Source organism: Mustela lutreola, chromosome 16 (genome assembly GCF_030435805.1).
Source record: "Mustela lutreola isolate mMusLut2 chromosome 16, mMusLut2.pri, whole genome shotgun sequence".
In the NCBI taxonomy this organism is placed as follows: Eukaryota; Metazoa; Chordata; class Mammalia; order Carnivora; family Mustelidae; genus Mustela; species Mustela lutreola.
The window spans coordinates 47,924,131-47,940,713 of NC_081305.1; the positions used below are offsets into that span (position 1 = coordinate 47,924,131).

Genomic DNA, 16,583 nt, shown 5'->3' on the forward strand with positions numbered 1-16,583 from the left:
GAGATCACAAGTAGGCAGAGAGGCAGGCTGAGGTCGGGGGAGTAGGCTCCCCACTGAGCAGAGAGATGTGGGGCTCAATCCCAGGGCCCTGGCATCATGACCTGAGCCGAAGGCAGAGGCTTCAACCCACTGAGCCATCCAGGTGTCCCTCTTTGGTAGTTTCTTAGTAAGTTAAACATTCACCTGTCCTATGGCTCAGGCATTTTACTTTGAGTTACTAACCCAAGAGAAGTGAAAAAATACATATGTACATATTAAATTATATATAAGTGTTCTAGCAGCTTTATTTGCAATCGCCCAAACGAGGTACCAAAGGCTCCTAACAGATGAACAGATAAACAAATGGTATATCCATAGAAAAGATACTATGCAGCAACAGGGTGAAACACTTATATAAGCATCACTGAAGAATTAATTATCTTAATTAATTATCTTAAGATAATTACAAATCATGAATGAAACCAGAAAAATAAAACACTTTATGACTCAGTCCATATAAAATTCTAGAAAATACAAACTATTATAAATGAAGGTAAATCAAAGGTTGCCTGGAGAGGGGAAAGACACATTATAAAATGATGTGAGGCAAATTAGGGCTGATAGACATGGTCAAAATCATGATCACGATGAAGTTTTGTAGATTTGTATGTACACCAAAACTTAACAAACTGTACACCTCAAATAGGTGGAATATATTGTATGTCAACTATACCTGAATCAAGTCCTACAGAATAGTTCCAAACAAACAAAAAAACACAAAACAAATACAAAAACAAAACCTGAATAAAGTTCTATGAAATAGTTCCAAACAAAAAAAACACAAAAGACGTCCCTCCCTCTTTTCATAAAACCAGGTTCTGCAGCCCTGTATTGACTCTCTCTCTTTCCCGATGGCCTTGGAGAAGCAGCCTTGCCTTAGTGGTAGCAAATACTTATGACTAAGTAAATCCATACCACTCACTGAACAGGAATGCTGGCTAGGTCACAGAGCCACACCGAGGGACTAAGGGATCTCCTTTCTCTGCATGCTTGTTTTCCTATGTGTGTAGAAATGGCTTAAGGTGAATATACTAGAACCAGTAGCTTATTTTTCTTTGACAAAGATCTCAGCGACAAAAGATGCACAAACCTGGAGGTCCTGAGTTTCTATACATACCTATCCTGCACAATCACAGTCACTGGAGCATTTCTTGATGCAATGCTAGAAGGGGCAAGTGCAGTGTACTTTGCTTCAGACTCCTCCATTGTTACTGTACCAATTATAGTTCCCCCGGGGCTCTGTATTCTCACCATGACATTTGCCTAATGAATCCTTGGTATCAGGGCACATGGCTCCCTTGTAGCACCTGGGGTAGAGACTCAACACTACTGAGCGTTATGTGACATCCACTGTGAAAAAGAAAAACAATTCCTGTAGTTCTTAGAACCACTGAAGGTTGTCACAATTTCCTGACTCTTCAGGGTGTTCTCTGAGCCCACAAAAAAATCCTGAAACCCAGTCCACAAATTAGGACAAGGCCTGGCAGTCTTTCCTACGAGACCTCAGGCAACAATGTAAATTGTTGGAAAAGCTGGAAAGAGAGCTATTTTCTTTCCAGACTCTCATCTCTGAGGCACACAAAGCATTAGGAACCCCAACAAAGCTGTTCACTCTGTAATGCCGACAGAACCCAGCCATTTTCAAATCACCTCACATAGCGAAGAGAACCCCAAGAGCAAAGATGGCTTAAACAATAAAGTCTTTATTACTGCAAAATCTAAAGGAATAGGAGGCAGGGAGATCCCAGGCTGGGGACTTGGGAGGTCAGGAAAATCCAAGAGGAGTGTCACAGAACAAACACATCCTTGAAAATGTGGTCCTTCTTGGCAAGTTACCAGCAGAACTCAGCTTGGGTCCTCTGGGCCATGCTCTAACTTCTACAAGAGAAGAGAATGAAGACCCTATAAGGGCTAAGAGTAATCACGATTTCCTCCAGCAAAAGGGAGGGAAAGAGGTCAGCTTCCCTGAGCACACTGTGGTGGTAACTAAAGCACTAGTGTACACTGTAAACGCTGAGTGGTAGAGGTGATAAAACTCTTCCACAGAAACTGGCAGTGACATAAACCTGGCAAGAGCCCTGGACAGGTTAGAAGTGTGACACAGCTCCTGTATAGATTCCCACATACTAAAGTGAGATCTCTCCATTGTGGATTTTCAGATGTATGGACTTAAATTTAGGTAGATGGCTTCCTCACAACTTCTCTCCTCCAGTGTAATTATCTAAGGCCTTTCTCTAGTATGAAGTCTCTGGTGTTGAATGAGGTCAGATTTGGAGCTAAAGGATTTCCCGCATTTTCTGCACTCAGTAGATCTCTTTTCAGTGTGAACTCTCCGGTGCTGAATGAGGCTGGAGCTTTGGCTAAAGGATTTTCCACATTCCCCACACTCATAAGGCCTTTCGCCCGTGTGGACTCTCAGGTGTTTAACAAGGTTAGATTTGCAGCTAAAGGACTTTCCACATTCACTGCACTCAATAGGCCTTTCTCCAGTGTGAACTCTCCAGTGGTTCTTGAGGTTGGAGCTATGGCTAAAGGATTTTCCACATTCCCCACACTCATAAGGCCTCTCTCCTGTGTGGACTTTACGATGTGAACTGAAGCTGGAGCTTTGCTTAAAGGATTTCCCACATTTACTGCACTCATAAGGCCTTTCTCCAGTGTGAAGTCTCCTGTGGTGAATGAGGCTGGAGCTTCGGCTGAAGGACTTCCCACATTCACTGCATTGATGAGGCCTTTCTCCAGTGTGAACTCTCCTGTGGTAAATGAGACTGAAGTTTTGGCTAAAGGACTTCCCACATTCACTGCACATATAAGGCCTTTCTCCAGTGTGAACTCTCTGATGTTGAATAAGGTTGGACCTTTGGCTGAAAGATTTTCCACATTCCCTGCACTCATAAGGCTTCTCTCCAGTGTGAACTTTCCTATGGCTATTGAGGCTGTAGCTTTGGCTAAAGGATTTCCCACATTCATTGCACTCGTAGGGCCTTTCTCCAGTGTGAACTCTCCGATGTATAATGAAACTGGAGTAATAGGTGAAGAATTTTCCACATTCATTGCACTCATAAGGTCTTTCTCCAGTGTGGACTTTCTGGTGCTGAATAAGGTTACATCTTCGGGTACAGGCTTTTCCACATTTGCCACACTCATAGAGTCCTTCTCTAGTGATAACTCCCTGGTCCTGAGCAAGTGTGTCTGCGCAGCTGAAGGCTTTCTTGCATTCTCCACAGTTGTGATGACTTTTATCACTGTGAAAGACAGCCTTACACTCATTGTTCGGCTTCTCCCCAGTGTAAGTGACCTGTTGTTGGAGAAATCCCATGCTAGCTAAGAAGTCCTTCCCTGTCTCCTCACAGGTAAAGGGCTTTCCTGACACGTGGACTGTACAGTTCTTTATAAATGAGGCTCTGTCCACAGAATTTCTGAAGGGTATCTCTCCAGTGTGCTGCCCCCGGTACTGCTGAAGGTTGACATCTAAACAGAATTGTTTCCTACATGTATATGGTTTTTCCCCAAGATATGTTCCCTGGTGCTCAGCCAAGTACAAAATGCTTCTCAAGATCGGGCCATGCAGTTCAAAGAGCTGGGCCTTCTGGGAAGGTGAATCTGCCTTCAGAGTCCCAATCTCTGAAACTCCTATAGGAATGCTCTCTTCGGAAGGTGCATGCTCATCCTTCACTCCAAGCCAACAACCTGAAAGCAAAGAAGTGATGATGAAATACATGTTGACTTTATTGGGAAGGGGCAAAACCCATCACAAATGTACATCTGACACATTAAAGAACCAGTATAAGGAACTGTTTTCAGGAAAAGGAAGTTGGGATTAGGTTTTGGAAACAGCTGCTTTATACTACTGGGTCCCCAAGGTCACAGAACTGGGGAGGCCTCATTAGGCACAGGATACAAGAAAAGGGTTGGGCTGGGGTGAAACACATATTCTACAACTCATTCTACTGTTAATGGCTTTTAGCAGGATTACCTCTGCTGTGACCTGTGATGCTGGACAGAAGTCTATGTCCACATGTAGGAAAATCTGACTGGAACAAAGTAAATGGCTTTAAGAATTCATAAAAGGTGGGGCGCCTGGGTGGCTTAGTCAGTTAAGTGTCTGACTTTTGGCTTCAGTGCAGGTTGTGATCTCAGGTTAGTGAGATCGAGCCCCAGGGCAGGCTCCACACTGGGCATGGAACCTGCTTAAGATTCTTTCTCTCCCTTTCCCTCTGCCACTACCCCTCTCTTAAAAAAAAAAAAAAAAAAAATTAAAAGATATGTGCACACTTTACTGTAGAGAGAAGAGTGTGAGGAATGAGTAAGAAAAAAGGTCCAGAGAGGTGGAGATTGGCCTGGGGCTAGAGAATGAATAAAAATGACAAGTCAGCAAAGTGTCAAGAATGGAGAAGGGACGGTAGAAGTGAGTTGTGGCCACCAGCAATGGCACCAAAACACAAGTCAAACACAACAGGTTCCTGGTGTGATTTGTAACAAAGGTCTGATATCACATTCTCCCCCAGCTGTCATTCACCTAGATCAGGCCCTCTCTGGGCCCATCTTGTGAAGACTGGAATTATATCCATCCTGTGAAGCACAGGAGACTCTTCCCCTAACCCCAGCTGAGCAACTGCATGGGACTTGGAAGATCCAAATCCTAAGGATAAGATAGGATAGGTCAGTCGTTAATACTGGCCTGGAACACCTCAGCACACAATGGATCACAGAAAACATACTATAAAAAGTACCTCCATACCCAGCTAGAGGGAAGATGGTGGGGCAGGAAGCACCAGGAGCCTGTCTCCTCACCCGGGACCACAAATGTATTGACAGACTCAATCTGATGTAACTATTTTGCAACTCTAGAGTCTAATGAATGCTTGCAACTTGCTAAATTGCTTTAACTTTGGTCAATATCAGCTCTTAGCAATGTGTTAAGTTATAAACATCCCAACTTGTCTAACTCTTGAGTCCTACAGCAGGCAGTCATACACATTTTTCTAGAGCAGCTTGCTGGAGTCCAGGTGGGCAATAAGGACTCTGTCCTCCAAGTATCACAGATCTATGCTTCTGATGGTGGAGGTGTAATAGACAGGTGGGCAGCCATTGTTGCAAAACCTCTCCCTCCCTGACTCAGGCAATTTTACAGGAGATTTAAAGGGCAGATGTCTATCCATTCCACCACCTCCTGTTTCTCTTATTCCTGTTTTGGGGAGACAGAAATTCAAGACTAGGATATTCAAAATCACATATATGGAGGAATAGAAAAAATCATCATACATGCCCAGGGAAAGGCACAGTCTTAGAAAAAAGCAGAGGAGATCTTAAGTTTATACCTCAGACTGATCTCCAGTAGACACCCTACAACCATTAAAAAAAAACCCTCCAAACCTTTGGTTTTCAACAACAAGAAAACCAACAAATCAGAGGACACACAAAGCAACAAGAAAGTTTAATCCATTCTAAAGAAAAAGAAAAAAATCAAGAGAAAGTGTCCTTGAGAAAGACTACATTGTGTACTTATTAGACAAAGACTTTATTTTTTTCTTCAAGATTTTATTTATTTGACAGTGAAAGAGAGAGAGAGAGAGAGAGAGAGAGAGCGAGCGCACACAAGCAGAAGGAGCAGGAGAGGAAGAAGCAGGTTTTCCACTGAGCAGTAATCCCAATGTGTGGCTCCATCCCAGGACCCTGGGATCATCACCTGAGCTGAAGGCAGATGCTTAACCAAATGAACCACCCAGGTGTCCCTAGACAAAGACTTTTATTTAAAACATCTGTCTAAAAGACGCTCAAAGAGCTAAAAGAAAATGTGGACAAAGTCAAGAAAATGTTGCATGACCAAAACACAAATATCAGTAGAGACAGGCAATATAAAGAATAATCAAAAAGAAATTTGGGGGCTGAAAAATATAATAACTGAATGAAAGAACTCACTAGAGGGATACAAAAACAGCTTTGAGTAGGTAGAAGTAATCAGCGAACCTGAAGATATCAAATCTGAGGAAAAGAAAGAAAAAGGATTGACCAGAAGTGAACAGAACATAAGAACCTATGTTCTTGGGGCGCCTGGGTGGCTCAGTGGGTTAAGCCGGTGCCTTCGGCTCAGGTCATGATCTCAGAGTCCTGGGATCGAGTCCCACATCGGGCTCTCTGCTGAGAGCCTGCTTCCCTCTCTCTCTCTCTCTGCCTGCCTCTCCATCTACTTGTGATTTCTCTCTGTCAAATAAATAAATAAAATCTTAAAAAAAAAAAAAAAAAAGAACCTATGTTCTTGTGTTCTATAGTATACCAAATATAGTATAGTAAACCAATATATGCAATATATACAATGTGTAATATAGTATGTGTATAAACATATGTATATATGGGTATAAAATGTGTATACAGTAAACCAATATATGCAATGTGTTAGCCTAGAAGAAGAGGGAAACAAAAGGACAGAGAGCTTATTTGAAGAAACAATGCCTGAAAACATCCCAAATTTGATGGAAGACACAAATATTAACATATAAGAAGCCCAGTGAACTCCAACCAGGCTAAACTCTGAAACTCACTCTTGGCACACACTACAGTCCAAGTGTCAAAAGCAAAAGGCAAAGAGAGAATCTTGAAAGCAACAAGACAGAAGTGACTCATCACATACAATGGATCTCCAAGATGATCAGATTTTTCATCAGAATCCATAGAGGCAAGAGGTAGTGGGTTGATATATCCAAGGGTTGAAGGAAAAAAATCCAAGAATCCTATAACAAGCAAAAATGTCCTTAAAAAAGGAGAGAGAAATTAAGACCTTGCAGATAAGTAAGAGCCAAGGAAGTTCTTTACTATTAGATGTATCCTGTAAGAAATGGTAATGGGGGTCCTTCAGGTTGAGATGAAAGGACACTAGACAGTAACTCAAAGCCATCTGACCAAATAAAGATCTCTGTTAAATTAATATAAAAACAATTATAAAAGCTAATAACTTGGGCTTATAACTCCACTTTTGGGGGCACCTGTGTGGCTCAGTGGGTTAAGGACTCTGCCTTCGGCTCAGGTCGTGATCCCAGGGTCCTGGGATCAAGCCCCGCATCAGGCTCTCTGCTCGGCAGGGAGCCTGCTTCCTTCTCTCTGTCTACTTGTGATCTCTGTCTGTCAAATAAATAAATAAAATCTTTTAAAAAAATTTAAAAAAACCCCAAAACTCCACTTTTGGGGGGCACCTGGGTGGCTCGGTCAGTTGGGCATCTGCCTTCCGCTCAGGTCGTGGTCCCAGGGTCTTGGAATTGAGCCCCACATCGGGCTCCCTCCTCACCCGGAGGCCTGCTTCTCCCTCTCCCACTTTCCCTGCTTATGTTCCCTCTCTCACTGTGTCTCTCTCTGCCAAATAAATAAAATCTTAAAAAAAAAAAAAAACCAACTCTACTCTTTGTTTCCTATGTTTAAGAGATTAACACATAAATAACAATTACTGATCCAAATTTCTGGACATACAACACACACAAGATGTAATTTTATGACATCAGTAACTAAAGGGTGTAGGGACAGAGTCGTATAGAAGCAGAGTTTTAAAAAAATATGACTGAGGGGTGCCAGGGTGGCTCAGTAGTTAAGCCTCCGCCTTCAGCTCAGGTCATGATCTCAGGGTCTTGGAATTGAGCCCTGCAGAGAGCCTGATCCAACCCCCCATGCCTGCCTCTCTGCCTACTTGTGATCTCTGTCAAATAAATAAATAAAATCTTTAAAAAAATATGATTGAAGCTAAGCTGGCATAAATTCAAATTAACTGTTATAATTTTATATGTTAAATGTAACCCCATAATTAACTAAAACAAAACAAAACAAAACCCAATAAAGAAAAAACAAAGCTCTCTAGAAGGTGTACCAAAAAAACCCTCCAAAACAAAACCAACAAATCAGAACATCTCACTACAAAAAAAAAATAAATAAATAAAAATCAGTTGAATGCAAAAGACAGTAATATAGAAAATGAGGGAAAAAAAGCTTCAAGGCCTACAGAAAACAAATAGCAAAATGACAGATGTCCCTGCTCATCAGTAGTTACTATAAATGTAAATAGATTAAACTCTCTAAACAAAAGACAAAATTGGTGGAATGGATAAAAAAATGTGAGCCGGGGCGCCTGGGTGGCTCAGTTGGTTGGACGACTGCCTTTGGCTCAGGTCATGATCCTGGAGTCCTGGGATCGAGTCCCACATCAGGCTCCCAGCTCCATGGTAAGTCTGCTTCTCCCTCTGACCTTCTCCTCACTCATGTTCTCTCTCACTGTCTCTCTCTCAAATAAATAAATAAAATCTTAAAAAAAAAAAAAAAATGTGGCCCAACTATATGTGGTCCAAAAGACACTCACTTTAGACCCAAAGACATAAGTTCAAAGTGACTTCTTGGAAGTGACCATGCAAATAGTAATCAAAAGAGAGCAGGGGTGGCTATACTAATATTAGACAACAGAGTGATTTACATCAAAAAAGGTTATGAAACAAAGAAAGTTATTATGTATTAATAAAAGGTTCAAGACACAAGAAAAGATAATAATTATAAACATTTAGGCACCTATAACCAAATAAAGATCTCTTATTAAATTAAAGATCATTGGGGCACCTGGGTGGCTCAGTGGGTTGGGCCTCTACCTTCAGCTCAGGTCAGGATCTCAGGATCCTGGGATCGAGCCCCGCATTGAGCTCTTTGCTTAGCAAGGAGCCTGATTCCCCCTCTCTCTGCCTGCCTCTCTACCTACTTGTGATGTGTCAAATAAATAAACAAAAAGAAATAAATTAAAGACCATCAAAACCATGAAATAAAAATTGATAGAACTGAAGGGAGAAACCGACAGTTCTAAAATAATAGCTGGAGATATCAATGCCCCACTCTCAAAAATATAGAATAAACACACCAAAGTAAGGAAATAGAGGGCCTGAACAACACAATAAACCAAGTATAACTAGCAGAATATACAGAATACGGCCCAACAGCAATATAATACACATTCTTCTCAATTGCACATTAGACATTTTCCAGGAAAAAGCATATGCTCAGCAAATTAAGTGCTACTAGATTTAAAAAGACAGAAGTCATACAAAGATTCATTCCAATCAAAATGGGTTAAGTTAGAAATCAAAAACTGAAGGAAAACTGGAAAATTTATCAGAAAATTCACCAAAAAACCCCGGGGCACCTGGGTGGCTCCGTGGGTTAAGCCTCTGCCTTCGGCTCAGGTCATAATCTCAGGGTCCTGGGATAGAGCCCCGCACTGGGCTCTCTGCTCAGCAGGGGCCTGCTTCCCCGTCTTTCTCTGCCTGCCTCTCTGCCTACTTGTGATCTCTGTCTGTCAAGTAAATAAATTAAATCTTAAAAAAAAAAAAATCACAAACCTATGAAAATTAAACAAATAATTTTGGGGGGCCTGGGTGGCTCAGTGGATTAAGCCGCTGCCTTCAGCTCAGGTCATGATCTTGGGGTCCTGGGATCGAGTCCCGCATCGGGCTCTTTGCTCAGCGGGGAGCGTGCTTCCCTCTCTCTCTCTCTGCCTGCCTCTCTGTCTACTAGTGATCTCTCTCTCTGTTAAATAAATAAATAAAATCTTAAAGAAAAAAAAAAAGAACAAATAATTTTTAAACAACCAATGGGTCAAAGAAGAGTCATAAGGGAAATTACAAAATACTTAGGTTTAGAGACAAATGAAAAGATGGTATCAGCAATAATTATGTGAAGCAGCAAGAACAGCACTAAGGGGGAAATTTATTCCTGTAAACACATTAAAAAGGAGAAAGATCTTGAATCAACAGCTTACCTTTACAAACTTTTTTTTTTTAAGATTTTGTTTATTTATTTGACAGACAGAGATCACAAGTAGGCAGAGAAGCAAGCAGAGAGAGAGAGAGAGAGGAGGAAGCAGGCTACCTGCTGAGCAGAGAGCCTGATGCGGGGCTCAATCCCAGGACCCTGCGATCACGACCTGAGCCGAAGGCAGAGGCTTTAACCCACTGAGCCACCTAGGCGCCCCTACCTTTACAAACTTAAAGAACTAAAAAAGAGCCAATAAACCCAAAACTAGTAGGAAAAAAAAAAAAAAGAAGAAGAAATATTAAAGATGTGAACTGAGATAGAGATAAAAAAACAACAAAGAAAAGGCAACAAAACTGAAAACTGGTTCTTTCAAAAAGCTATCAAAATTTAGACAAACTTTTAGGGTGCCTGGCTGGCTCAGTCAGTGGAGCATGATTCTTGGTCTCGGAATTGAGCTTAAGCCCCACATTGAGTTTAGAGATCATTTAAAAATAAAATCTCTAAAAAAAATTGACAAACTTTTACCTGGATTGGCCTTAAAAAAAAAAAAAAAAAGACTCAAAGTGGTAAAATTAAAAATTATAGTGGGAACATGACTACCAATCCTACAGAAATAAAAGAGATCATAAGAGAGTACTAGAAAGGAAAGGAGACTGAATCACTAATCAAAAACCTCCTGACAAAGGAAAGCTTTGGGGCACCTGGATGCTCCCTCAGTTAGTTAAGTGTCTCCTTCCAGCTCAGGTCTTGATCCCAGGGTCCTAGGATTGAGTCCTACATCAGGCTCCCTGCTTAGCGAAGAGTCTGCTTCTCTCTCTACCTTTCCCTCATGCTTGTGATATCTCTCTCTCTCAAATAAATAAATAAAATATTAGGGCACCTGGGTAGCTCAGTGGGTTAAAGCCTCTGCCTTCGGCTCGGGTCATGATCTTAGGGTCCTGGGATCAAGCCCTGCATCCGGCTCTCTGCTCAGGGGGGAGCCTGCTTCCCCCTCTCTCTATGCCTGCCTCTCTGCCTACTTGTGATCTCTGTCTGTCGAATAAATAAATAAAACCTTTAAAAATAAATAAATAAAATATTAAAAACAAAATAAACTTGGGGCAGCTAGGTGGCTCAGTTGGTTGAGCATCTGCCTTCGGCTTGGGTGGTGATCTCAGGGTCCTGGGATTAAGCCCTGGATCTGGCTCCCTGTTCAGTAGGGAGGCTGCTTTTCTCTCCCATTCTCCCCCTACGTGCTCTCTCTCTCCAAAGAATAAATAAAATCCTTTAAAAAATAAATAAATTAATTAAAATAATAAAATAAAATAAATTCAGCTTTCCTTTGGGGAAAAAAAAGAAAAAGAAAAGCTTGGACTTGATGGTTTCACTGGTGAGTTCTGCCAATCACTTATTGAAGAACAAACACCCATTTTTATAAAAAACAGACAAAGCCACTAGGAGCACACAGAAGACCAATAATATACTTGACGACTCATCAGGTAAAAAAATCATCAACAAAATACTCCCAAACTGAATTCAGAAGCATACTGAAGGATTATACACCATGACCTACTGGGATTTACTTCTAGAATGAAAGGATGGTTCAACATACAAAAATTAATCAATGTAATACGTCCCACTCACAGAATGAGGGAAAAATTACATGATCATTTCAACTGATGCAAAAAAAAGTCTATCAAAATTTAACACCCTTTCATGATGAAAATAGTCAATAAACTAAGAACAGAAGGAAACTACCTTAACATAGTAAAAGTAAAAGATCACAACCCATGGCTAATATATTCAATGCTGAAAGACTGAAAGCTTTTCTTCCAAGATCAGGAAGAAGGATACCAACATTCACTACTACTATTCAAAATGGTATTGGAAGCTCTAGACAGAAAAAAAAAAAAAAAAAAGGAAAAGAAAAAGAAAGGCATCCAAAGTGAACAGAATAAGTAAAATTATCTTTGCTTGTGAATATATCATATACAGAAAACTAGGCCTAAAGACTTAAAAAACTTTTAGAATAAGTGAACTTGGCAAAATAAGAGGATACAAATAGGATATTAAAAAAACCCAGTTGTGGGACGCCTGGGTGGCTCAGTGGGTTAAGCCGCTGCCTTCGGCTCAGGTCATGATCTCAGGGTCCTGGGATCGAGTCCCGCATCAGGCTCTCTGCTCAGCAGGGAGCCTGCTTCCCTCTCTCTCTCTCTCTCTGTCTGCCTCTCCATCTACTTGTGATTTCTCTCTGTCAAATAAATGAATAAAATCTTTAAAACAAACAAACAAACAAACAAAAACCCAGTTGCATTTCTGTACATTAATAATGAATAATCTAAAAAGGAAACTAAAAACAATTCCACTTATAACAGTATCAAAATAATAAAATACTTAGAAATTAACCAAGAAAGTAAAGTATATGAACACAAGAAACTACAAAACTTTGATAAAAGGAATTAAATTAATAAGTGGAAAGAATTCTATATTCCTGGATTGAAAGATTTAATACTGTTATCAATACTACTCCAAGCCATCTACAGATTCAATGCAATCCCTATCAAAAGCACAATTTTTTTTGTAGTAATAGAAAAATTCACATGGAATCTCAAGGACACCAAAAAGCCAGAACAACCTTGAAAAAGACTAAAGTTGAAGGAGTCACACTTCTTAATTTAAAGTTTTACTCCAGGGACGCCTGGGTGGCTCAGTTGGTTGGACGACTGCCTTCGGCTCAGGTCATGATCCTGGAGTCCCGGGATCGAGTCCCGCATCGGGCTCCCAGCTCCACGGGGAGTCTGCTTCTCTCTCTGACCTTCTCCTCGCTCATGTTCTCTCTCACTGTCTCTCTCTCAAATAAATAAATAAAAATAAAAAAATTAAAAAAAAAAAAAAAAAAAAAGATTTAAAGTTTTACTCCAAAACTAAGTAGTCAAAACACTGTGATACTGTCATAAGGACAAATAAAGACCAATGCAATAGAATAAACACTCGAGAAATAAACTCTTGCATATATGGTCAAATTATTTTCTACAAGGAGGCCAAGACCATTCTAGACCACTCAATGGGGACAATCCATTAGGTTGACATCAAGGTTACAGATCCTGAATCCCTCCCTGTGAGGGTCTGAAGCAATAAGGTGTTGTGGCAATAAAGGGGGAGAAGGGGACATGCAGACCAGCTCTAGAAACCACAGCACCTACCCAAGGAATTGGGGAAGGCAGCAGTACCCATTATTCAGAGGTGAGACAGAGCTGCTCCTACAGAAAAGAGAAAGGTAGAGCCTCGCCCAGGGCATGGAGGTGGGTGTGAGGGCCTTACCTAGTGAGGATGTGAGTGCAAAGTTCTCCAGCATTACATCATGGTACAGGCATCTCTGATCCTCGTCTAGGAGATCCCATTCCTCCCAGGAGAAATAGAGGGCCACATCTTCAAAAGTCACATTTCCCTGCCAGGATAAAGAAAGGTGAAACCACGAAAAGCCTCACTCCTGAAGACCCATACTCCATATCCCCACAGATCTATCTCACGTCCCTCCTCCTCTCAAGATCCCCAAATTAGAGGAGATACCAGACTCTTGTGTCACTGGTGTCTGCTCTTTCCTTTAACTCCCGTTAATTGCTGTGTTCACTCTGTTTCCCATTCTACAACCAAATGGAATGTGCTAAGACCTACATTAAGATCACCTGCTGGGGTGCCTGGGTGGCTCAGTCAGTTGAGTATCTGCCTTTGGCTCAGGTCAGGATCTCAGGGTCATGGGATCCACTCCCACATGGGGCTCTCTGCTCAGCAGGGAGTTTGCTTCACTCTCTCCCTCTGCCCTCCCTCTGCCTTCTTGTGCTCTCTCTCTGTCTCTCCCTCTTTCACAAATAAATGAATAGAACCTTAAAAAAAAAAAAGACCACCTTCTTCCACTGATCCAGACTTTCCCTTGCCTCCAGATGGACGCCTAACTTCAGACGCAGTCATTCCGAGCTCGACTCTGGCGCAGTGCCTCGGTTTGTTCTCACCAGAAAGGAGGCCTGCAATCACCTAAATGCGCTGAGCCTCATCTCCAGGCAGTTCCACATACTGACACATCTCTTTCCCTTGATCGGCCCAAATGGGAGCCCCTTCGTATAAGTCCTGGCCTAGACTCGACTTTGAGCTCGGGTTCTTCAGGGTCCCCAAACTCAAGGGCTGGGAGAACGGCAGATGAAGAGTTCATGACGCCGCGGATTTGGACAACATGTGGTACGGCACCAGGAGGGACTGGTACCCGTCCACTCACCTGTGTAGGTTCCAAAAGCATCTCTGCAACCATGGAGACCTGTGGGAAGAGGCAGGTTTTCGAGAGATGTGGCCATGGCGACTTTCCAGGGCCTCAGGCCTTCCCTGTGTCCCTGCGGGGCACCAGAGCCAGGTAACCTGGGGCAGACTGGCCGGCCAACCTCTGTGCTGTGTGTCCTTGGGAAAAGACTCAACCTCCCCCTGTGTTCTCATCACCGTCTACAACTTTTCTATTGAGCAGACTTCAGAGGCTACTCAAATGCCAGCGTAGACAGCGTCTCTCTTTTCATCAAAATTCTCCACGGGTGGGCGCCTGGGTGGCTCAGTGGGTTAAGCCGCTGCCTTCGGCTCAGGTCATGATCTCACGGTCCTAGGATCGAGGCCCGCATCGGGCTCTCTGCTCAGCAGGGAGCCTGCTTCCCTCTCTCTCTCTGCCTGCCTCTCTGTCTACTTGTGATCTCTCTCTGTCAAATAAATAAATAAAATCTTAAAAAAAAAAAAAAATTCTCCACGGGTCCCAGGACCCTCAGAACCGAGCCTCGGCCCGCCAGTCCAGGGGTCTCCGCCTCACGCCCTCTGAGGGCGGGAGGGCAGAATCCTCCCCCTCAGGCCCCCTGCGGCCCCTGCCCCAGGGGCCCCTCAGCCCCCAGCCAGCTCCCGCACTCAGCCCGCCGGCGCCCACACACGCGCCCCCGCCCACCAGCGCCTGCCTGTTCCGGACACCGGGGCTTGGGCCGCAGGGCCGCGAGCAGGCGCCCCGCGCTCGGGCCTTTGGAGTCTGGGTGGGGGGCGGAGGGGAGGCCCCGGGAGACGAGCGTTTACCTCAGCCGGGTCCCTGGGAGCGGCCGCCGCCATCGGAGCCTCTCGGCGGAGCAAAGTGATGACAGCTGAGTGGCCCCGGCAGTCGCGGACACTGAGGTCTCCAGGCGGTCCTCGCAGGCGGCGAAGTCCCCGACCCCAGACCCGCCTCCCTATAGCGGAGACAAAGCCTCCTTTTGTGTCTTCTCTATCGGTCGCAACCGGTGTTCCGGATCCTCTGACCGAGCCCGAAAACCCCAGAACCGCTAAAAATGACCGCCACAGAAACGACGGAAGCCCCGCCTCAAGGCGCATTGCCCTGCCGGAAGTGTCCACTTTCTGGGTTTTCATTGGACTACTGCGGCTGCCGCTCAACACAAGCCTTTCTGGGTAATGTAGTTCCTTCGGCAAGGCAGGCCTGGAAGAGGGCCGCCCAACACCAGGAACTCTCAAAGAAAAGATCAAACAGGAAGGCCAGGGCCAAGGAAAATGACCCTCTACTTCTGGGGTCCGGGAAGGTCTTCGGTTCCTCTTAAAGAGGCAGCGGACAACTTCTGGGGAGTCTTAAAGTGCCCTCTAGGGTCTTTGGTGCTACCGATCACTGGAGTGTTTCCTCATTATTTCAGACTGAAATGAAGCTGGCTCTAGCAGACATCCACTGGTAGCGTCCACTGATGGCGGGCAGCGAGACCAGTCTTTACACGCAATTGGCCTGAGGTGTTAGTCATTGTTTCGAGCTTCAGTCCGTTGGTTCCGGGACAAAGAAAAGCATTTGACCTTTTTTGGTATCTATTTGTCAATAAAAGAACATTCTGAAAATAGCACCAATCAATCATATCAGGTCCAGCATGGCTACTAGCATTTCCAGTGAACTTAAGAAATATATAATTTGAGGGGCACCTGGGTGGCTCAGTCAGTTAAGCATCTGCCTTTGGTTCATTCAGGTCATGATCCCAGAGTCCTGGGATGGAGCCACGCATCCAGCTCCCTGCTCAGCAAGGAGTCTGCTTCTCCCTCATGGTTGAGATGCTCTATTGCACGCTCTCTCTCTCTCAAACAATAAATAAAATCTTAAAAAAAAAAAAAAAAAAAAGGACACTGAAAGGTTTTTTATTGCAACCTAATTAAAATATTTAATATGTAAATTGTATATAGGAAGCTCTCCTGACAATTTTCAGTACCCCACTAATCAATTTGATAAAAGACAAAATTCTTTTTTAAAAGACTTTAGCTTTTTTTTTTTTTTTTTAAAGATTTTATTTATTCATTTGACAGACAGAGATCACAAGTAGGCAGAGAGGCAGGGAGAGAGAGGAAGGGAAACAGGTCCCTGCTGAGCAGGGAGCCGGATGCGGGGCTCGATCCCAGGACCCTGGGATCTTGACCTGAGCTGAAGGCAGAGGCTTTAACCCACTGAGCCACCTAGGCACCCCAAAAGACAAAAATTCTTGCAAATTTTATAAAAAAGTATTTTAGGAGGAAAATATACATATTAGGAGGACATATAAACATTCCTCCTTTTAGGAGAAAAATAAACACATTAAATGCTCATCTGATATTATGTTTATGAAAATACAAGTTAAATGATAAATTATATTTGATATTTCATCATTAAGGAACTAATTTTCTATAATTTCTTATATGGTCTAATTTTTATTATGGGGGTCTCCTGATAAATATTTTATACCATTCTTTGTGTTTATAGAAAAACAAAAGTGAATTAA

At 43.0% G+C, this 16,583-nt stretch overlaps 1 protein-coding gene across 2 annotated transcripts; it reads right to left on the minus strand.

The window, feature by feature from the left end:
* Nucleotides 1–1,722: 1,722 nt before the first annotated feature.
* On the minus strand, nt 1,723–15,171 carry LOC131818147 (zinc finger protein 211-like). 2 transcript variants are annotated; one of them, XM_059152304.1, is made up of 4 exons: nt 14,884–15,171; nt 14,063–14,101; nt 13,114–13,240; nt 1,723–3,729 (listed from the first exon to the last, which is right to left on the minus strand). In XM_059152304.1, the coding sequence occupies exons 1-4, from the start codon at nt 14,914–14,916 to the stop codon at nt 2,261–2,263; spliced, it is 1,668 nt and encodes a 555-aa protein (XP_059008287.1). In that variant the 5' UTR covers nt 14,917–15,171; the 3' UTR covers nt 1,723–2,260. The 2 variants fall into 2 exon arrangements, with proteins under 2 accessions (XP_059008287.1, XP_059008288.1); XM_059152305.1 differs by lacking the exon at nt 14,063–14,101.
* Between the last annotated feature and the right edge of the window lie 1,412 nt (nt 15,172–16,583).